General features: G+C 31.8%; 1 protein-coding gene across 10 annotated transcripts; it reads right to left on the reverse strand.

The window, feature by feature from the left end:
* Positions 1-1,954: 1,954 nt before the first annotated feature.
* On the reverse strand, positions 1,955-21,470 carry LOC134715172 (keratin-associated protein 6-2-like). Of its 10 annotated transcripts, none has more exons than XM_063577159.1 (5): positions 21,330-21,470; positions 20,195-20,343; positions 20,087-20,164; positions 2,491-2,687; positions 1,955-2,140 (listed from the first exon to the last, which is right to left on the reverse strand). In XM_063577159.1, the coding sequence occupies exons 2-5, from the start codon at positions 20,325-20,327 to the stop codon at positions 2,129-2,131; spliced, it is 420 nt and encodes a 139-aa protein (XP_063433229.1). In that variant the 5' UTR covers positions 20,328-20,343; positions 21,330-21,470; the 3' UTR covers positions 1,955-2,128. The 10 variants fall into 10 exon arrangements, with proteins under 10 accessions (XP_063433229.1, XP_063433228.1, XP_063433230.1 ...); XM_063577158.1 differs by having other exon boundaries at positions 20,087-20,104; positions 20,135-20,343; XM_063577160.1 differs by having other exon boundaries at positions 2,491-2,627; positions 20,030-20,092; positions 20,165-20,340; positions 21,330-21,451.
* Between the last annotated feature and the right edge of the window lie 3,304 nt (positions 21,471-24,774).

Here is a 24,774-nt window from a genome sequence, read left to right on the forward strand (position 1 = left end):
AAGTACCAATCTAAGAGTATTATATATACTAAGGTACTGGTGAGTTCACTTGGTTCATTTACAATTGATTGACCATTACAAGATTGATATATATTGGTCATCAAATGGTTTTATGACACATTTAATCATTACTATCGCCAGAGGCGGTCATATATCGCCAATAAATATCATTAATAAATTATCACAAATCTTTCTCTTTATTTATATCTACATGGCGATTTCGTGACAAACTAGATCCAGGATTTTGAAGGGAAAAATCTCTTAGTCTGCGGTTTTCGTCTATTGTAATAGATTGGATGGTTGGTGTCACTGTATATTTACCTCTTTAACGTTCGAAAGAGAGAAACTTTTGTGAACTATTATAACTTGAAATACTACACGATCAAACATACGAAAGGTATATAGTTGTTTCTTATTTTGTCCATCGACCTAATGGTAGACGTCACGTTGTCTCCAAGTCTCATACTGAAGTCCTACATAAATCTGTGAACATGACTTGTTATTTTTTCTTGTGCATTAAATCACAGAACTTGGATTTTTTTTTTAAATCGTTTTCTTCCTTCTAAAGTTGGGAGTTTGTGAAATTTCTTATTTTTAAGCATCTTAATACGTTACACACAATCTACAAGTAAATGTTTCAATAAAAGTAGTTCCGAATCGAAAAATTAAACAAAGAAAAGTTTCAGATATTGAATTAGGTCATATTAAATGCTTTAAAACTTACAATTTGGGCGTACGCAAATAAGTACAAGTTGAAACATGCTAAGGGTTGACTGGCCCTTTTCACCACAATTCATTTTGATAATTTGGCGGTGTTTGAAGTACCCATAGATGTAGTTGTAGGTCCTCGATATAAAAAAAAGGGGGGATAGAAAGTATATGCATCAATCATATAGTTACCTCTCTATAGGAACACCCGATCTCCCCTCCCTCCTTAATCATTATCTGGTGCGTGAGATCGTCCTCCAAGAAACAGTCCTTCAGACTATCATTGCTAAATATGTATAAGCAAAATTGACAAAGGGAATCCGGCTTCGATTTTAAAACGTCTGTAAAATTGAGGGCAAAACTTTAATCCTTGATAGATTGGAAAGTATCTGAATACAAGATTTAAGATTGAGAAGATTAAGACTGGAACGTAGAACTGCGTTTAACAAGTCTTTATTTCATAAAATCATTTACTAAATTAATACCCCTGCTTGTAATTCTGATATGGTTTAGACCTAAATAGTGGAGAGAAAACTATTTTTGAAATACACATACATACATGTCTTACTGAACACAGTAACTTGTCTCTTTTTTAAAAAGACTAGAGTTATGTCACTATAGTTGGACTCTATTGGGGTCTCTGTTTGATAGTTATCTCATTCTACCCTGTATATGACAAATGCACAAGACAGCCTGTCACGTGACGATGTTACACTTTTTTTTAAATCCAATGAAGTGTATGCATGATACAATTAAAGCAGCATTAAATGCATTTGCATAAAAGAATAGACGAGACAACAACTTTTAACACGTCAACCAATAAAATATTAACACAATCGTATACACATGTGTTTACTGTGTTTCATGCTGACGGCTAGGTAAATTAAAAAAAAACATTCGAAAGTTATAAATGTTTTGTTTACAATGGAAAATGCAATGATAAATGAAAGTGTCCACGTCGGTTTCCATTGAAATGTAATGTGTAACAAATATAGTTAAAAGATTTGCCTACAAGAATATATTTTGTCTTGCGTCGATGAGACAACTATACCAAACAATCCAAGACAAGGCCAAGAGAATAGTCTGAATTTCATCTGAGGCTTCTGTAATTTATGTGTTTTAATTGTCAAATTGTCAATCATACACAAATAGATATACTAGGAAGATGTGGTGTGAGTGCCAATACACATACTTATATTATATGTCAAGCTCCAAGTTAGGTGAATTAAAAAGAAAGAATCATTCGAAAGTTATAAATGTTTTATTTACAATGGCAAATGCAATGATAAATGAAAGTGTCCACGTCGGGTTTTTTTTGTCACGTCTTTGGCATTTGGTCGGTTTTCATTTGTTTTCCCTAGTCCTGGCTTTTGGGTTTTGGAATTCACATTTTATTCAATAAGTTCCACCAAAATGTTGTCTAGTACAGTCCCTGTAAAGAGAAAGATACAAGTGTTCGAGATTGCTTTACAAACATGATATAAAACACTGTAAATACTTATGAAAATGAAAAAAAAAATCAGGTTTATATTCTTTTCATTTCAAATATTATTGAACAAAAATATTTGATGTATCCAAATGATTTAAGCATTAAAAATATGTGAAACTATTCATATATAGATTATACCTTAATTATCAGATCGTTAATTTTCTGCAAAAGAAATTAAAGTAATTCAATTTCATTGAGTTCTTGTATATTAGTATTACGGGTCAAATCGATATAACTAAGGACTTTCTATTAGTATAGAAAGTCCCTGGTATAATGAATTATATTATTTTTACCTTTCCGTATCCTTTTCCGTAACCACCTCCGTAACCACCGAATCCACCTCCGTATCCACCAAGTCCTCCGTATCCGCCTCCGTAACCTCCGATTCCTCCGTATCCACCTCCATAACCTCCGATTCCTCCGTATCCACCTCCGTATCCACCGAGTCCCCCGTATCCTCCTCCGTATCCACCTAGACCTCCATATCCACCTCCGTATCCACCACCATAACCTCCGAATCCACCTCCGTATCCTTTACCGTAACCACCCTTGTAGTAGGTACAGTTGGCAACAGCCACCAAAAGTGCGAGGAGAACGAATCCTTTGATCATTGTGAAAAATTAACTACTGAAAAATAAAAAACAAGAAAATATAACCACTAAAATTTACTGTAATACACATTCTAAACATTTTAATTTATAGTAACAAAACTTAAGTTTGAATTGTTTGAATTTATGTCACAGAAATTTCAAACTGCAGAAAATGTTAAAAGCTACTGTAAAATCCTGTATGTCTTATGGGAATAATGAGGTTCTCATTTTATAAAGACATTACTTATTTACATAAGTAAGTTTGACTTACATTTAGGAACAACTCAACAGATGTACAGTGAATATACAAATTAAAGAATGTACATGTACTTCAAAATTGCTTCTACTAAAGTATCCGTGCGCAAAAAGACAATTGCATTTTTATTTTAGCACTGCATGGTGATGTATTGACTTGTTAACGTATTTGCGAAATTTTGTCAATCAGATCCAGACAGTATATTTTTATAACATTTATAAATTTGTTTTTTACACACCTCTTTGCATCATGTCCAGAAAGCTATGAAGATTATGACTATAAATGAAGTATGACATATGTTATTCCATTTAATGTTTAAAGAATCGAACAAAGTTTCTGTAAATTTATAATAAGCACACTGATCGTTTTAATACATGACTATGGGCAGCTTATATATTTATCAAGACAACTTAAATTCTTTCAGAATTTCACAGAAAGAAAATTGAATAATGACGAATTAAATAAATGTTTAGATTGTAAGAATAATTCGATTTCAGTTTAAAAAAAAAAGTAAATGAAAATCTCGTTTGTGAGTGGATATGTGAAGTAACAGTAATTATGCCGTAGTGTCCTGGTGGTAACTAGATACTCAGTTTCACCCTAAAGAACTATAATGCGCTGTTTTCATTGTGCTTTTTGCTGTGTTTTAAAACTTTCTAACTATTGAAAGAGCCGTACCATTACAAACGGTGAAAAAAGTTTTTCTACAAAAAAGGTTTGAACACAGAAGAAATATCTGAGGAAAACTTACCTTGAGTCTAGATATACTTTCTATGGAAGGTGAACGGTGAATGATAAAATTATAATTCTGACTTCTTTATATAGCAAGTCCGAAAGAAGAACAATGACTTATGATTGATGTGTACCCGTGCGACGGACTTACCTAATCATCTTGTAAACAACATTGTCTGATACATTAAATGTCTAAATCAATTGTTTATCTATTATCATCTATCATAATTTCATGTCAATAACATATTAATTTCCACACAAAAAGATCATATTCTTTTGTTAACCGATCCTTTACATTTAAAATAACTTATATCTCAAAAATGTGTAAGAGCTCCGCGGAACCCAATGTCTCGATTTTCTTTTGCTGTTTTCTATGTTATCAGTGTGGTAAAGGGAATAGCCATAAAGGTTTACAGTTAATGAAAAAAACGTTTGAAATTTATGAAAAAAAGTTATACTAGTTTAAAACGAATACAGTAAGCTTCTGTAAAAGTTTGGAAAAAATTAAGGATGGTTTATGAATCTAATAAATGATTTCAAATATTTAACTGCAGACGTAATGTTATCAGAGACGTATATATGTCTCTGATGTAATGTAACTAGAAGAAAAACTAAGTCCATTTATAAGTTATTTACGATTTTTTTTTTTTTTTTTTTACAAAACTTACATCTGACACTATCTTATGATCATAAACAAGCTTCTGTCCAAGTGTGGTAGAAATCAAAGATTATTTTAAAAAGTTATTAAAATTTCATAATGCAGACGGCGACGACGACGACGACAACGACGACGACGTCGGAAGGTAGGATCGCCGCATGTCTCACTTTTGCGACAAAAGTCAGTCTCGACAAAAAATACAATAGACAGATAGAAAGTTCAAGCTTAAATAAGCAAATGTGATCACCAAGACATGATCACAAGTCAATTTTTGCTGATATACATGTAGTTAATAGACTGTCGCTCTTTCAAGGAGTGATTGCCCTTAAATGAGGATATCTTTTATCCTTTAATGTGTTTTAAGCTGAAATTAAAGAATATAGATAAACAATCAAACAGTATAAATGATCAGCAATTCAAGATCAACAAAATAGATTGTTATCTTCATCTAAAATATTGGAGAGCGTCCTTTGTTGAATATGCACATATGCTTGTTGAATATGCACATATGCTTGTTGAATATGCACATATGCCTATGTGAGTGACACATGCTCTTTAGAGCTTCAAGTCTAGTTGACTTTTGTAGTTTAGAACTAGTTAAGAGGACATATAATAAAACTATTGCGACCCCAGAAATAGATTGCCAGAGAGCTCTGTATTTGGTAAAATCTTTCGGAAAGATGGGTCTTCAATGCACTTCAACTAGGTACTTTTTAAAATTACTAATAAAGCCTTTTAAACTTTTTTCATTCGAGCGTCACTGATTACTCGTCTAGACATAAAAAAAATGAAGCTTTCGGTGGCCGAGTGTTACCTTTCCACATCAGTTTTAATCTAGCGTCGTACTACAGTACATGATATATAATAGCATGTTTCTTTATTGTCATAAAACATCATAATATTTAATAAAATTAATAGATTTAGCTAACAAAGTCCTTATATTTCAATTTATATAATATGATATAAGGCATGAAGATGTTATTTTTACAGATATATATATTCCAAATACTTTTCGATCCTTAACATCACTGAAGAGAAATTGATTGTGCACGGCGAAATCCGGATATGGTGTTAAAAAAAGATACCACCTCATGTTGTGGTTAACCATCTTTGCCGCAAGTTTATTGTTTTCTACTTGGAATCAAATTAATATAGAGATCCATTTTGTTACACCTTGTGATCAATTTATCAAGTTGTCAATCGTCAATGGCAGTCAGCAGGGTTCAAGAACATCAGTTGTTCGACCTGCTAGTCAAACGCGTTTTGTTAAAATATATTTTTTTTCACTTTTTTTTATCTTTTGGAAAATGTTGTTTGTGCTGTATTAAGACCCTTCTACAACGAATTTTGTTACATCCACACGTATAAAAATTGCGAGTTTTATCCAACGCAATCATAGGTTTGAACGTTGTTTTCAATTTAGACTTCAAGTATACATATACATATCTGTCATAACTACGCACACATAAAAACGCTTTACTAGTTTATTTTTATAATCCTATTATTTTTTTTAAATGAAGCATGTAGATCATCCATTTTAAAGAAGAATCGCATATTTTCCCCAATCTTACTACTCCCGTTTACATGATTTTGAAAATAGATTTAATAAAAAAAAAAAAAAAAAAGTAAATGTAACGCGGCATATACACAAGGTCCATTGCCACACAAAGGAGTTAGATTCCTTAAGAACCCCTTTAGTGCCAAGATAGAATAAACATACTTGTGCGCGCGACTTTAAATCTTGAGCGCACACTTACTTTTAAACTTGTGAGCACAAGTTTAAATCTTGTGCGCACTACTTTTTAATCTTGAGCGCACATCTTTTTGAATCTTGTACACACATTTTTTGTTTAAATTGTGCGCACGATTTTTTAAACTTGTGTGCAGAACTCTTTAAAACTTGTGCGCACAACTTTTTAAATCATGTGCACACAACTCCTTTTATCCGTTGCGCGCAAAACCTTTTTAAACCTGTGCGCACGATTTTAAACTTGTACTCACAACTTTAAATCTTGTGCATACAACTTTAAATATTATATGGCTCAATTACACAAGACTGAGTTATATATTTGAAGAAGCAATGTTCGGTTAGGTAAAAGTAGATATTATGGATATCTATTTAGTACCAATTTGAGAACGAAGTTATGTTTTATGCTTTAGAAAATTTTGCAGAGGTCGACAAAACAAACCTTTTAGATTTTCTAGATAGCCATCCTTGTAATAAGTGTTTTAAAAAATCTGACAATGTTTATCTAGTCATAAAGGAAATTCCTCATTAAGAACTAGTTCAGCAACCAAGGTACATTGTCCGGACTAATTAGGAACCTTGATCAATACAAAACGAATAATAACAGCTTTATATTAATCGCCTATCTTTATTTCTTGAAAAATTTCTTCAGCTGATAGAGATGCGGCATGACTAAATGTGAAACAATTCGACTTGACCAAAAACCGACGGTCTGATTTATGAAATAAACGGCGAAAATTACAGACTGCAACCAATGACAAACACTGAATTTTAGGCTCCTGACTTTGAACAGGCACTCATTGAACATGGCGGTGTAGAACATTTTTGTGAGCTCTGAAACCTTCTCTCAACCTGTGATAGAAGTGTAATGGCAGAACATATAAACAATCTGTAAAAAATCAATTTGAACATTTACTAAATTTTATCATCGGTACACAGAGATTATTTAACATACAGACTTCTTATATGTTCAGATATGTCAAATCCAATCTGTTATAGTAATATACAAAAATGTAAGCATTTAACTCAAAACCTTACCAAACCTTAAACAGACTTATTCAGAAGGTATATAGTTAGTATACTGTTGTCACGTCATTAAAGATGGCATATTTTGGTGATTCACTCATAGGGTTTTTGAATCGGAAATAAACAAAGTTGTCTGAAAACAGTTGTTGGCATGATACGGGTTATGTTCTTCTCATATATTTTATGTTTGGTGATATGATTCTACATCACTATTTTAAACGGTGGGGATTTTGTTTGATTTTCATATGATACAGACATAATGTTTCAATCAGTTTCAATGAGGTCTTTGTTTGACATGTCAGTAACTGCTAGTAGTGTACACCGATCCCCAAGTCATCCACGGCAGATCCCAGAGATCCGATGTCCTATAGAGGAATAAGCCTAGCACCAGTGGCATATAAACTATACTGTGGCGTCCTAAATGCACGTCTGACCGGAAAACTTACCGAACTTGAAGTGATCAATGACCAACAGAATGGTTTCAGAAAGAGTCGCAGTACCACAGACCATCTATCAACTTTAACAACTATCATTGAAACAAGAAAACTTTGTAAACTTTACACATTCTGTGCATTTGTAGATTTTAAAAAAGCATATGACTGGGTTAATCGTAATTTGTTGTTTAGTAAATTACAATCCTTAGGTTTAAGTACCAAAATGTTAACTTGCTTTACATTCTTTGTATTATAATTTTCAATCTTGTGTCAAGATAAATGGCAATTTGACTGATTGATTTGGAGTTAATTCTGGCCTAAAACAAGGCTGCATATTATCGCCGTTATTATTTAATATTTTTATAAATTACTTAGTTAATGTCATCAAGATCTTAGATATTGGTATAAATGTAAATGGTAAAAAGATTTGTATATTGTTATATGCAGACAATGTAGTATTATTAGCCGAAAATGAAAATGACCTTCAAAGAATATTAGATGTTTTAAGTACAGCTCTTTGTAAAATGCAGGCAGAGGGTGATTCATGACCCTTTCAAAAACACATGAAATTTTATCACAGTAGTAGGATTAACCCCTGAAAAAAAAAATTGGAACTTTTTTTCCAAAAATTGTACTGGTTGCCATGGTAACCAGGGCAGTACTTTTACCTAAAATGGAGGGCTAAATATGTCAAAAATCAACAAATTTCAAATGTCAATATATTTTATTAGGATTGACAATAAAAATAAAACAAAATATGTTTTGAGCAAACCAGTTCATACATTTTCATATTATATTATCAACATTTGAGTATTCGATATCAATAAAATGAAATAATAGATGTGAAAATGTGAAAAAAATGCAAATTTGCTATTTCTCAAAAACTCTGATTTTTTAGGCTTAAGATCGTTTAATTTCTTCAGTTACCAGATTCAATTACTTAATTGATGCTGTGCATGATACTATCCAAGGTATACTTGTTTAATAAAAACTTTTAAAATTTTGGGATCTGCGCCCATTTTTTGTTGCAATGGCAACAAAAATCTCTTATTTTTGAAAATCTCAAAAAAATGTTAATTTCACTACTTTTCCAAGAAAACCTACATTTTGTCACAATATAATAGTATAAAAATAAGAAGTGTGCCTAATAATGATTTAAATATAGATATCACAGAAAGCTTAAAAAATGTGATATATTACGAATTTCTGTTGCCGTGGCAACAAAAAACTCATATTTGAAATAATTGTAAAAAAGTGAAATTCCCTTCTATTTTCAGTAAGATTATATTTTGTCATTAGATAATATTATGCAATTGGTGGTGTTCATAATAATGATTTAAGTACAGACACTATTTGAAATTTATTTAGAAAAAATAATTTTAGAACCATTTCAGTTTCCATGGCAACAAAATCTATGTTATCAAATGTTGAAAGACACATGAATAACACTACTTTTCCTGGTAAGATTTTACTTTGTCACAAAATCAAAACATGAAATTGGTGTTGTGCCTTAAATTGATTAAAGTTTAAGACATATATGAACCCACTACAAAAGATGGAATATAAAACCTGTTTTTGTTGTCATGGCAACAAAAACCTTAAATTTTGAAAATGTAAATGAAATGAATTTAACTGCTATTTCAAGTCACTAATATTTAAAACTATGCTTAATGACAATCAATAAAATAAACAACAACGGTTTCAAAATGATTTGTGTCTCCTACTGATACTTTTAGAGCTTCTGCTCTTCACAAAAGAACCCCTAAGGGTGACTGGGGAATAGAAATATGGTCACTTGGTCTACTCCCGAACTACTCTTACCATGCTTACATTATCAACAAGCAATTATATTTCTCTATATTTACATTTGATTTCATGGAAGGGTCATTTGGCAGGGGTGGATCCAGCCATTTTAAAAAGGGGTTCCTAACCCAGGACAAAGGGGTGGAGTGTCTAATTACATGTCCCATTCAAATGCATTGATCGTCAAAAAAAGGGGGCTATATCATAAATTTCACACATGTCTGTCATTTTCTAATTTTAGTTTGCCTCAACCAAATGTTATCAAACATATACACAATGCTTATTACCTCAAAACAGAGATCAAGTTTGAATTTAGTTGGCGTCACTTTAACTGTTCCCGAGATATGGGGATATCTTTGTTTGTTTGATACTTTAAAAATTGTTAAAACCGAGAACCAGATCAGTCATAGGCGGATCCTGGGTGGCCCGGGCCCCCTTTTGTGGGAAAAATTTGGTTGATTATATAGGGAATCACTGAAGTGTGACTGGAGCGTCCCCCCTTACAAAAAGTTATGGATCCGCAACTGAGTTTAGAACTGTATAGTTTACCTTAAATGACCTGATTAAGTGAAGAAATTTCTAAAAGTGACCATTTGATCTTGAAGGAAAAACTTTCTTGACAACGATTTGGACTAACTTGAAAACTGGGCCATTAATCAAAACCTAATTACATGTTTAGATTCAGCACATCAAAGAACCCCAAGAATTCAATTTTTGTTGAAATCAAACAAACTTTAATTTTGGACCCCGATTTGGAACAATTTGAAAACTGGGCCAATAATCAAAAAATTAAGTACATGTTTAGATTCAGCATATCAAAGAACCCCAATTATTCAATTATTTGACTTAATTTAATTTTGGACCCTCTGGACCTTAATGTAAACCAATTTGAAAACGGGACCAAAACATTAAGAATCTACATACACATTTAGACTCGGCATATTAAAGAACCCCAATTATTCAATTTTTTATGAAATCAAACAAAGTTTAATTTTTGGACCCTTTGTGCCCCTTTTTCCTAAACTGTTGGGACCAAAACTCCCTAAATAAATCCCAATCTACCTTTTATGATCATAAACCTTTTGTTTAAATTTCATAAATTTCTATTTAAGTTATGGTGCTAAAACCAAGAAAAATGCTTATTTGGCCCCTTTTTTGGCCCCTAATTCCTAAATTGTTGGAACCGCAACTCCCAAAATCAATCTTAACCTTCCTTTTGTGTTCATAAACCTTGTGTTTAAATTTCATTGATTTCCATTTACTTATATTAAAGTTAAGGTGCAAAAACTAAGAAAAATGCTTATTTGGGCCCTTTTTGGTCCCTAATTCCTAAATTGTTGGGACTTCAACTCCCAAAATCAATCCCAACCTTCTTTTTTGTGTTCATAAACCTTGTGACTAAATTTCATTGATTTTCATTCACTTATACTAAAGCTATTGTGCGAAAACCATGAAAATGCTTATTTGGGCCCTTTTTATCCCCCTAATTCCTAAACTGTTAGGACCAAAACTCCAAAAATCAATCTCAACGATCTTTTTATGGTCATAAACCCTGTGTTAAAGGTCATAGATTTCTATATACTTATACTAAAGTTATAGTGCGAAAACCAAATGTCTTCGGAAGAAGACGACGCCGGACGACGACGCCAACGTTATACCAATATACGACCAAAAAATTTCAATATTTGCGGTCGTATAAAAAGGGGGATATTCTAGTTTTCAGACAATGCATTGAACAGTTATCAAACTTTGGTGACGGGTGTATATCTTTTAAAAATCATAACCTCCCTTTAGTTTTCATGAATTTGTGATACTAGAACAGACCCGCGAAATCGTGGGGAAATATACTGACTGGAGTATGTCAGGAGAGGTATCAAAATTCAAAAGGTATTTAGGGACTGGGAACATTTTTTTCCCACCCCCTATTTTTCAAATACCGGTTTTTATACCTTCTGTTTTTCTGTACTCTATGAACAAATTATAGATAACCATTGGAATTTATAGTAAATTATAACAAATACAAATATATTATTCATAGTAAATGTATGTAAGCATACAGAAATATATCCGCAGTGACAGCCGTTGATAGTAAACCATAAGCGGATCCCAGGAGGGCCTGGAGGCCCTGTTCCCAATTTCGTTGAAAGAAAATTGTTGCTTTTATGGGGAATCACTGAAGCATAAGAGGAGCGCCCCCTCCCTCTTAGGTCAGTCAGTCCCCTCCCTTATGAAAAGTTCTGGATCCGCCACTGTAAACTAATTGATAGTGAATAGCAAATATTATTCATTTTCGTTTCCCTCCTAAATTAACCCAAACTGAAACACATTAAGCAAGGATGATACATGCTAGAACTCAAAATGATAGCAGAAAGCAAATTTATATACTTTATTCATAGTCTTTGTATGTCAAAGAACAGAAAAACTCACACTGGAAGTCTAATCTGGCTTAAAGTTTTGTCCAATGACGGGAAAATATTCGGAAGCGTTCTTTTTCGTTTTTATCCAAAATTACCCAAACTGAATGATAATAAGAATGGATGACAAATGCGACTACAAATGTTACCTTTAGGACACAGAGGCATGATGATTAATTTATTGTGGAAGGAGGGGAAGCAACACACGAAATGAGGTATTTCGTTAAGTAGTATAGATGACACTGAGAAGTTATTATTCTTAGAAAAAGCGACGGGCGTAACATGCGCTGTTTATTTCCATTTTATTGAATTACACTGTTATGATCAGTTAAGAGTACATTTGAACTTTGCAGTATATCTGAAGTAGTTAATGATTATTATGTACACCTTAGCTGTACATGATCCTGATCTATGAAAGATTCAAACAAAAATGACTCCACCTCCATTCCTCCCCCAAAATGCAACAGGGTATATATTTAAATTTGTTGAGTCTTTTCAATAAGCAACGACAGTCATGACAGTACTGAGAGTGAAACAAAGCAAAGCATGCAGTTATATTCCCCTTAGAAAACTGAACACTATTAACAGAATTATAAGTAATTGTTTACATAAACTATATGATTAAAATTTGATTGACTGGTATGGGTGGTATGTGTTACCATGGCAACTGTTGAAATAATACTTAACGATTGTAGTTTAGAGCTTTTATATGCTTCAATGCATGTCTTTTCATAAAGGTTTGGAAACAGTTGAGAACATTGAATTCCCTACACTGCAGAATTCAACAAATAATAACTCTGTTTCCAAGGAGAAAATACGTTAACATGGTGATAAAATATAAGAGAGCACCACGCAATGTTTTTTTTTGGTCAGGTAGTATTCAAACTTGTAACTATAATGCTAGCTATGATTTACATATTTTCAATTTTTGGAAAAACGCAAGAGAAAATTTGACGATTCCACAATTTCATGATTCCGAAAAAAAGGAATGTTTTTTTTATTATTTTTATACAAAAAATCTAAAAGTCGGGGTTGAACCTCAATATTAACTAAGCTCTGAAGCTAAACCAAAGCTACATAGATGAATTATTCATGTTTATGAAATTTCTGAAAATAAAATTGATTCTATTCATAATATAATCTTTATTCTATTCATAACCAGGCTTTCCAACCAAACGTTATCTTTTCAAGAATCTACATGTATGATTTTTTTTTAAATAAACCTACCCCCCTTTTTTTCCTAACCTTCAGTTGAACCTTCTGAAAAGAACAGACAAGACTGTGAGTGAACCAAAGCACGCAGTCATATTCCAACTTGATAATAAACAGCGTCTATATATAATATATGTATTCTTTTACATAAATTTCTATTGATACATTTTAAAATAGATGTTGCTATGGGTAATGTGCATTTCCATGGAAGCTTTTGAAGTCAGCAACTATTAACGATGGTAATTTGAAGTAAGCTTATGCTTAAATGTATTTTTTTAATCAGTTATGAAACCATTCGGTACATTTAAGCTCTAAAACTGCAATATTTTGCAAATAATAAGTCCGTTTCCAAGGAAAAAATCGGTTGCTATGGTGATAAAACTGAAGAAAGTCCCAAGCTTTTTTCTATTTAATTTGGTAAAGTAGTATCCCAACTTCATAACTATAGTGCTAAATATGCTATACACAGTTGCTCTTTTCTGAAAAACACCATAGAAAATTTGATAATTTCGCAAAAATCCCAAATTCAGAAAAGTTGAAAATATGCATTTTTTGGCAAAAATTTTCAAAAAATTTACAAATTTAATTTACATGCAATCTTAACTAAAATGATGCTTGAACAAAGTTGTATCAATGTTACATATGAAAATTAATTAAAAATGCTTGATTCTATTCCTAATCAAGCTCTGAATTGTAGTGATTTAGCTGATTTTTGAAAGATTTTACTATGTCTGACAACCAAAAAATAGAGTGTCCGTTACCATGGCAACCACTCGTTTTTTCCCACTCATATTTATTTTTTGAGTATTATTAAGTTACTGCTTCTTCTAGGCCATTTATAGATAAAATCTGAAACCCTCATAAATCACATGTATATGGCACCCTGCCTGGTTCTTACAAGGAGCTGTACTTAAGTATATGGTGTAATGTAAATGACTTAATTGTAAATATGGACAAGTCAAAAATCGTTCATTTTAGAACACAATCTGTGACACAAACAAATTTTGAATTTATGTTGAACGGAAACCAGTTAGATATTGTATCAAAATATATGTATCTTGGTTTATTATTAAATGAGTTTTTGGATTATAACGAGATGGCGAAAATTGTAGCAAAATCAGCCAGCAAATCGTTAGGTTTACTAATTGCTAAATGCAAAGCCAATGGTGGTTTTGAATATTCTACTTTTACTAAGCTTTTTGACAGTCTTGTTATGTCTGTTATTGAATATTGTGCTGCGATATGGGGACGTAAAGAATACTCTTGTATAAATGCTGTAAAAAATAGGGCAATGCGTTTTTTCATGGGTGTTGGAAAGTACACACCTAATTTGGCCCTATATGGTGATATGGGCTGGATGCCATGTATTGTAAACTTTGACATGTATTCTTAGAAATTTTAGTATACTTACGAAAATGTGTGATAATAGAATAAACAAAAAAGTGTTTATATGGGCTAATAATATATGCAATAATAGACTGAAAATTGGAATTTCAGAGTACACACAAAGTTTAAAGAACTTGATAAGGAACATTTTTGTAATACTAATTTGATACATGATAAACATCTTATAAAAATATTGAGTATATCTGTTTCAATAGATTTAAAGAGCAATTATGGTATATTTATTTAAAGTCAAACTACATACTTACAGACTGTTCAAAAATGAATTTGGTGAAGCGAATTATTTATTAATAAACAGCTTTGCCATGAGCGCATGCTACGCCCGTCGTCTTGTGTGAAAGTTAAATGCAATAATCATATATAATTTCTGAGAAAGTTTTAAGCAATAATCATATATTGTTTTTGAGATACGGAGGGACATATGAACACCCCCCACCCCCTCTTTATTTTTCAAAAAAACTAAATATCATTAAAATAAAATTTTGAATCAAAAGCAAAAAGTATACAGATCTTAAAATTAATGTAACTAAGAAGTGTGTAAAGTTTTAAGCAATAATCATAAATTGATTTTGAGATACGGCGTGACATGTAAAAATACCCTCCCCCTATTTTACAAAATACTAAATAACTGAAAAATGAAATTTTAAATCATCACCAAAAAGTATACAGATCTTTTGATCAATATAACAAAGAAGTGTGCACAGTTTTAGGCAATAATCATAAATCGTTTTTGAGATATGGCGCGACATGTAAAAACCCCCTCCCCCTTTTTCACAAAATACGCAATAACTCAAAAATGAAATGTTAAATCATCACCAAAAAGTATACAGATCTTTTGATCAATATAAAAAAGAAGTGTGCACAGTTTTAAGCAATAATCATAAATCGTTTTTGAGATATGGCGCGACATGTAAAAAAACCCTCCCCCTTTTTTACAAAATACTCAATAACTCAAAAATGAAATTTTGAATCATCACCAAAAAGTATACAGATCTTAAAATTAATATAACTAAGAAGTGTGTAAAGTTTTAAGCAATAATCAATCAAAAATAGTTTTTGATATACAGTGCGACATGTGAAAAAAACACCCCCCTGTTTTAGTTACAAAGTGCAGTAACTCAAATAGTTTTAATCTCATTTTGACCAAAAAGTATACAGATCGTTTGACCATCATAAGAAACAACTATAATAAGTTTCATTAAATTTGGATTAGTCGTTCTCCAGTTACGGTGCGACATGTTTACTCCGGACAGACGGACAGACAGACGGACGGACGTACGGACACCGGACATTTGTATAACATAATACGTCCCGTCAAAATTTTGACGGGCGTATAAAAATTATATCTGGTAAATATAGGAGTGCCTATATCCAAATTTAGAAGTGGTACCGCTCCTTTGAAAATTGAGACCGGAAGGTATGAAGGTCTTTTAGTTAAAAATAGAATTTGTTTTAACAGTATTTGTAATGAAAATCTTTTAATTGAAGCTGAAAAACATGTATTAATGAATTGTTCTGTGTATGAAGATTTGCGTTGTTATTTGTTTTATCAAGCATCTCTATTTAATGTTAGTTTCATGCAATTGTCTGATAACGATAAATTTATATTTTTATTTAAGGAATGACTGTATTTATTTTTTCTTTCTGTGAAGAAATAACATCAAAAATGTGGTGCACACTGAATAACGGGCGTAGCGGGTTATTTAACAGTGTGCACCACATTTTTATGTTATTTCAATAAACAGAGAAAAAAAATAGTCATTTCTTATAATTTAATTCTAAGTTCCACTTTAAACCGTAGAAAACCATGAAAAAACGTTGATGACGTCACGGTCACATGACTAAATCATGTCTATGGGCTCATAACAAAATAACGTTAGCCAATCAGAAGACGCGTTTCATCCAAAAACAAATTATTCACAGATGAAAATATGTACTTTTATACTGCCAAAATCTGCAATGACATTTAATTGAAAAGAAAATGTATTTCATCAGAGACATATATACAATTTTAGTGTACATACTGTATATACATTTTAGATAGTCTCTCATAACTCTTTTTAGAGTGACTTTTGTATGTTTTATGATGTTGTTTTATCAACTGTGTGTATGTTTTATATAATGAAGAGGTGAGGCTTAAATAAAATATTGTCTTGTCTTGTCTTGTCTTGTATGTATAATTGTCATTTTGCTTTGTTTCTTTAGTTACCTATTCTGACATCGGACTCGAACTTCTTTAAAACTGGTGTGTATAATGTGTTTTTGTTTATTCTACATAGGCTAGAGGTATTGGGGAAGAGTTGAGACCCCGCCGCATTTATGACATCCATTTTCACTGAAATAGTGACACATTTTATTTTCGCTGCATTGAAGACCCATTGGTGGACTGCGGCTGAATTCTGCTCTTTGATCGGTTTGCTTTCTCTTTGATATATTCCCCATTTCAATACTCACTTGAATATCAAATCAGCACAATACAACATTCGTAAGGACAAAAGACACGAAGTACCAATCTAAGACTTAGAGTACTATTATATATACTAAGGTACTGGTGAGTTCACTTGGTTCATTTACAACTGCATGATTGACCATAACAAGATTTATATATATATATATATATATATTGTTTTATATATTGTTTTATGACATTTAATCATTACTATCTCCAATAAGACATCAACATTTATAATAACGTTTCGCTATACATGGCGATTTCGTGATAACCAGCATCCGGGATTTTGATGAACTTTTGTTTCTCCAAAATACCTTCATCCTTGTGTATTTGAATAGATTGGATGGTTGGTGTCAGCGTAAATTTACCTTATTAGAGTCTCTGAGATTTTGCTACTATGTTTCAAAATATCATGTCATAAAAAAGACTGATATAAATTAGTATTATATAAATTAAAGGAACTAAAAAAGAAGGAAAGAATGAATGAAGGGGACGTGTGCTTGTTTTAGAAATAAAAACCATTGAAAATGATTTTTTTTATAATTTGCCAAAATGAAGATTTCACTTTGCTCTTTTCAAAAATTTAATAAAAAGTATGGGTCACCGTGCTATTTTACAAGCAATGAGTCGTTGAAAATTGCCAAAATTTGGTTAGTTTGTGCATAAAAAAAGTTCTATGAGATAGAATTTTGAAATAAATTGTGAGAAGAAAGGTTTCATAATATGTTTTAAGAAAATAAAAAGAAAACATGGTGTCATCGTACTTGTTTTCTTGCTACAAGTAAAAATTAAAAAAAATCCCTATTAGTCCAGTATAAATTTTGTACTAAAAGAGTTATCTCCCCTGAAATGTCTCATTTAAAAATAAAAGGGGTTTTAAAACCATGCAAAAAAGGATAATTGTTAAAATATTTTGTATAATACGATTAATTGACAGGTTTTCTTCAAATAGAAAAATCAGTCTAACTATTGAATTGCAAATCTGTCTCTAAATTTGCAGATTTAGGCAAATAATTAGACCGGTTTTGTACTGTGATTGTACAATCCAAGATGGCGGTATACCATCAATCTACCTTTTAATTTATATGTAGTAAACTTATGTAAAGAAAAGTAGGATTTCTTTTTCAAATGGCACTACATAGATAAAACCAGACGATTCCGAATATCTGGGGAGAAAAAAAATAAAAAGCTCAGGGCGGACCCAGACTTTTTTAGAGGGGGTTTCCGGGGGCAACCCAAAATAAAGGGGGACTTCGTACCACATGTTCCAATTCAAATGCATTGAATGTACAAAAAAGGTTACAGATAGTTCGTTTAACACTATTCCAAAATTTGAAACTAACAATGATTAGAGGCGAATTAGTAGAAGTTGAAAACTGAAAATGTGAAAGCTGTTTATGATCACAATTCCTTCTAATAAATTGGCGGAATTTATTGTGAACAAACCTTAAGCAAATACAGGTCAAGAATTAAGATAAGGGTAAAGAAGTGAGAATTATAAAAGAATATGCATTTATCATATAGTTAGCTCTCTAGGAGCGCTCGATCCACTCCCTCCTTAATCAGCATCTTGTGAAATGTGAAATAAACTTATGAATATTGATTGAGGTAGGACGCCTGTATATTTCAAACTTTAAAATGCGCAGACTATAGAATTCAATACTTTGTAAAATGCTCAGACTATAGAATTCAATACTTTGTAAAATGCTCAGACTATAGAATTCAATACTTAAAATGCTCAGACTATAGAATTCAATACTTAAAATGCTCAGACTATAGAATTCAATACTTAAAATGCTCAGACTATAGAATTCAATGCAATACTTAAGGGATTAAAAAAATATCAACATAATATTAAAGATGGAAACTGGTATTTGTATAGTAAGTACAATACAGTACTATACAAATCCGTGATTTACGTTATGTGGACTCTATATCTATATTTGAGCTAGGTCTCTGTTATATAGATATCGCATCGCCACCTCTCCTTATTCTACACTATATATGCAATGTTAGGGTAAAGAGATCAATGCCTCAAACAGCTTGTGTTATTTAGTTACACTTATTGGAAAATAAAGAAACGTTTAACAATGTGTTCATTGAAATGTAATGTGTATAAACAAATATTATATAATTATAGTTGAATAGATGTGGACTTGCGTCTATGAGACAACTACCAAACAATCCAAGACAAGGCCAACAGAAAAATTTGAACTCCATCTGAAGCTTCTGTAATTTATGTGTTTCAATTGTCACATTTTCAATCATAAACACATACGTCTTATATTATATGTCAAGCTCTAGGTTAAGTAAATTAAAAAAGAAAAAATCATTCGAAAGTTGTAAACGTTTTATTTACAATAACAAATGCAATGATAAATGAAAGTGTCTATGTCGGTTTTTTTGTCACGTCTTTGGCGTTTGGTCGGTTATCATTTGTTTTCCCTAGTCCTGGCTTTTTGGTTTTGGAATTCACATTTTATTCAATAAGTTCCACCATTATCTAGTACAGTCCCTGTAAAGAGAAAGAATATGTGTGTCAATGATAACAAAAAGATCGAGTATGTTTTACAAACTTGATATAAAACATTGTTAACACTATTGAAAAAAAAATGTCAGTTTTATATTCTTCTCAAATTTCAAATAACAGTAGAATGAAAATATCTAAAAATAGACTTATTCCTAAATGAAAAAAAAAGGTGTGCATGGATATTTCATATCTCATTATATGGCAACCTTGAATTGAATTGCATTGTATTATAAAAAGACTTAAAATATGGTACTGTTCAAATCAAAAAGACTCAATTTAATACAAAATATGCAAAATAATACTGCTTTTCGGAATACTTCAATTCCTACCTTCACCAAACATTGATAGAGATTTTCATCGATTTATGTATGTTCGCAGATTGTACACAAACATTATATTAATAATGTATAAAAAAAATACCTTCAATTTCTGAATATTAAATAGTTTTTTGCTAACGAAAGTTATAAGGTACGGAGCAGTCTTTAGGGTCAAATTAATGATATAATAAATTATATAATTTTTACCTTTCCGTATCCTTTTCCGTAACCACCTCCGTATCCGCCACCGTATCCACCTCCGTAACCGCCGAATCCACCTCCGTATCCACCTCCGTATCCGCCTCCATATCCACCAAGTCCTCCGTATCCGCCTCCGTAACCTCCGATTCCTCCGTATCCACCTCCATAACCTCCGATTCCTCCGTATCCACCTCCGTATCCTCCTCCGTATCCACCTAGACCTCCATATCCACCTCCGTATCCACCACCATAACCTCCGAATCCACCTCCGTATCCTTTACCGTAACCACCTTTGTAGTAGGTACAGTTGGCAACAGCCACCAAAAGTGCGAGGAGAACGAATCCTTTGATCATTGTGAAAAATTAACTACTGAAAAGAAACATGAAATATAGCCACATTAATTGATTGTGGTACAAATTCTTAAAATGATGAATAGTTACAACATCCATAGAAATTTCACGAAAATGCAGAAAATTGGAAAACCTAAAATAAAATCGTGTATGTCATATGTGAATAATGATGCTCTCATTTGATAATAACGACATTAAATTAAAAAAAAAGTTTGTAGAAAGATATAAGAAGAGTATAAATGAAACAACTCTCCATCCGAGTCATAATTTGTTTTAATAAACCAGTATAAGGGAAATTATACACGGAGCCTTGGCTCAAACAGAACAGTATGCTATTGAGGGTGCCTCGTGGAGATGACGGGATGGATTGTAAACCTTGGCTAGCGAAGGTGACCTACTAAAGTTGTTGTGTAAAGAAAGGCAAATGCATTTTTGTTTTTGGAACTTCAACTTTGGAACTAAAGGGATGCAAACTTTTTTTACGAAATTATGAATTGTCAATCAGATTCGGCTATTTTAACTTGACATTTAGATAAGTTTCTTTATAAACCCCACTTTCCATCATGGTATTCATGTTATTAAAATTATCCCTTAAATTGAAATATAATATAGTTTATTGTAGTGAGTATAGAAGAGAATATTTTTATTCACCAAATCATATCAGATTCTTATGATATGGTATAAGTAATATAAAATGCTTCTTTTACTGAATTTATAAAAAACGCAACGATTTTTTTAGTTTTAATACGGTGACTTTTACATTCATCAAGAAGCTTTAAAACTTTAGAAAATTGAACAGAAAGAAAATTAGATAAATGACGAATTAGATAAATAATAGCATATATTGCGTGAATTTGTTGTTGCTGTGGCCGAGACACTCATTTACTTCACATTGCGCTTTGAAAATTCCTCACTAATAATTGATAAAGTTTTACCTCAACAAAAAGTAATAATAGATTAACTATACAGAGAAATTAGCGTTTTACCAATAGATAGTAAACTTACCTTTAGTCTAGATGTACTTTCTATGGAAGGTGAATGTTGAATGTTCAAATTATAATTCTGACTTCTTTATATAGCTAGTCCGAAAGAAGAACAATGACTTATGATTGATGTGTACCCGTGCGATAAACTTATCTAATCAGCTTGTAAACAAGATCATGCTGAGTAATTGTCTTAGACATTAAATGTCTAACTTAATTGTTTGTCCATCATCATCCATCATAATTCATGTCAATAAAATATTAATTTCCACACAAAACTGATCATATCCTTTGTAAATCGACCCTTCACATTTTCGGTATAATGATAATAAATTTCGGTTTTTCCCCTCTATGTCTATGACTTCTTTATTTAGATTGAGTGATTGTTTCCTTCCTTAACCATTGTAAGACCCACGCAATCTGCACTGGTTCTTTATGTATTTCTTTTTTTAAATATTTGACTAAGACTTTCTTCTAAGCACTCATTTTTGTTCAGCTGTTATTGTAAATGTCATACCATAATGAGTCGACTCTTCAAGTTTAAACTTAATTTATTTACATTGCAGCATGTCCAAGTATCACATTTTATACTAACCCGAATAATCCGGCCAGTCGTAACCCGAATAATCCAGTCGTTATATTACGCTCCCTATCGATCACTACATTAACCGCAACCTCGAAAGGTGGAGAGAATCGGAGACGGTAAGGGCTTGAATTATTCGAGTTAGGCCAGTCGTTATATTCCGACTCACTATCGATCGCTACATTAGAGAGGACACTGACCGATAGAGGGCGCTGAATTATTCGAGTTAATTTTATACCATTTGATAAAGAAATGCAAGATTTTTTAGGAGATACTATTTTTCTGACATTCTGCTTCATTTATTTATTATTTTGTTATATTTTGTTATTTTGTTATTGGCTTATTTTGCTTTCGTTTATGGTAGTTTACTATTATGTAATTTTTGTTTGCACTTGATATGTACAATATATAATTGAAACCTGATGATTAATCCTAAAACTTTTACTCCTACAGTACTTGAAACTTCAAGATTACATTGGATATGTTCCAGACCGTATGAGTATTTGGACCGTACTCGTACGGTCTGGACCGTACGCGTACGGTCTGACTAATATCAAGAAGTTGGTCAAGTTTATTAGATACAAATGCATATAACAGATCAACATTACTTAACTCTCAAATTGTTATAAAAAAGTTCAATTGTAATTGAAATAAAACTCTATATTTTAACTAGTAAGGCTCAAAGTGAATAAAGAATATAACTATATAAAAAAATCACGCGAATTAAATCTGTTAATCTCTTGTATTTAGCATATCGATCAGTAATACATTAATTGAATTATGATCACTGCAATTGAAGATATCGGAGGTAAACATAATTTGTTTTAGAATATTTAGCAACTTTACGAGAAATGCAGATGCAAAGGAACATGCATGAACTTACATGAACTGCAAACATGTAAATGTAAAAAAAATATTACGTTACTTGTGGTAGCAATTGTCACCTTCGGGGCGAGAGTACCAAAATAGGATATACAATTGAACAAATATTTAATTTCAATTGTTCCTTTGTTCATTTGACCATCTATTTGTAATAATAGAAATTTGTAAAACTAAAAATTGAGATTGTGATAAACGTTTGTTTAAATTTAACCAATATAACCGCATGATAACATGTATGGTCAGCTCAAACCTAGTGGACCCTACGCGTATACTCATACGGTCCGCCCGTACGCGTAATCCAACAAGGTCAATTCTCTTTCGAGCAAAACTTTACAGAGGAGTGAGAGGACATAACTGAACTGTATGAAATAGGACAGAACTTGGAAAAAGACCCGAAATTACCGTTTCATCATAAACCTTCGCATTCGACAAGGATATCATGTGTAACCTTTATTATAATGATAGCTACTCTTTAATTTGACATTTTTGTTCGTTCGATGAATGTAGAACTATTGAAAATCTTGTTTGCTTTCGGAAAAGTGATGCTGCTTAGTATGTAGCTATTTTCATTTGATGGTTCACCATTATAAATCATAGGTACTTGGGGACAGGACTCTCTTTTTTGTCCCCCTCTTTTTTACAAAATAATTTATTAGTTGTGTTTCTATTCATTTCAATTTTTTTCGTGTTTTAACATACATATACTAGAAATAACTTGTATTTGCTATTTATTATCAATGAGAGCTCTCGGTATAATAAATCAGTGATCGCACTGGATAGTAAAATTGGAATTGACTTGTACTGTTAGAACATGAAAATAATTGAAAAGGGGGAGGGCAAAACAAAATTTGTTCTATCCCCATGTACCTATGCTACAAAAAAGTAAAAATAAAAAAAATACTGAGCTCCGAGGAAATTTCATAACGGAAAGTCCCTAATCAAATGGCAAAATCAAAAGCTCAAACACATCAAACAAATGGTAGAAACTGTACAAGTTGCCAAGTTTATTAAATTTACCTATACTCTAGTGTGATGTATCCATACATTGGACATTAATTGTTATGAAAACAACATAGTTATACATATATCAAAGACTTTTGAATTTAATGAATGTAAATGATAACTAATGACCTGTCAAGTTCACATTTTATTTGAACGGTTGGAAGTCAATGACCTTTCTTTCACTTTTCTCAAACGAAAGGACATCCCACAGAACACTGAACTTTTTGGACTTATTTTTTTCTTTTTGAGACCTAAAAATGGAGGTAAAAAAAGAATAAAAAATAAAAGGAAAAACTAAAAAAAAAACAGCGTTGCCAAACAAATAAAAAAAACCACATCGATAAATAATAAAATGATTTGATTTGATTTGATTTGATTTGATTTGATTCGATTTATATAATTATATAACTGTATATACGAATGCATGAAGTGAGTCTCCTGTCAGGAGCCTCTTTCTTTTGTAAGTCTTGTTTTTTTTTATTGTTTTTTTTTTTGTTGGTTCATTTATATATCTATGACAAAGGAGATGATTTCAATTTTGAAATACACTGCTATGAAAATTAATCTCGTTGAGATGATCAACGACAATCTATAATTATATAAATATATTCCTATCATTTTAAGCTAGAGATGTTGTATAGACGCGTAGATATATTGCAGTTGAAGAATGTCTATTGCCTGACTTTTTGGTTAGTTTCTCACTTGGGTTCTGTCTTAAAGACGATTGCTCACATCTCATTTCATATGTATAGGCACCCTATATCTATCTGTCATCGTCTCCAGATCCCCTCAGGTACCCAAAGATTCGATGTAGAAATACTATTTATTAAATCGATAAAACGCGAACACTGCTGAAAAAACCCACGAGATATTCTCGAAAAAAAAATTGAACATAACGTATATACATAAATTAATTAAGTCCCAAAATTACCTTAAATCATCCAAATACAAATATTTCTGTAAAAGGACTGTAAATATAAGAATAATCCGGCACTTTCTT

The sequence above is a fragment of the Mytilus trossulus genome, chromosome 4, assembly GCF_036588685.1.
Source record: "Mytilus trossulus isolate FHL-02 chromosome 4, PNRI_Mtr1.1.1.hap1, whole genome shotgun sequence".
NCBI classification, from domain to species: domain Eukaryota; kingdom Metazoa; phylum Mollusca; class Bivalvia; order Mytilida; family Mytilidae; genus Mytilus; species Mytilus trossulus.

Bases quoted from the DNA above. Each gene is read 5' to 3' on its own strand.
- LOC134715172 (XM_063577154.1), bottom strand. From the start codon at position 20,327: ATGATCAAAGGATTCGTTCTCCTCGCACTTTTGGTGGCTGTTGCCAAC. The intron at 2,688-20,086 runs GTGGATATGGAG...GTGGATACGGAG, and splicing joins AGGCGGATACGGAGGACTTG to GTGGATATGGAGGTCTAGGT.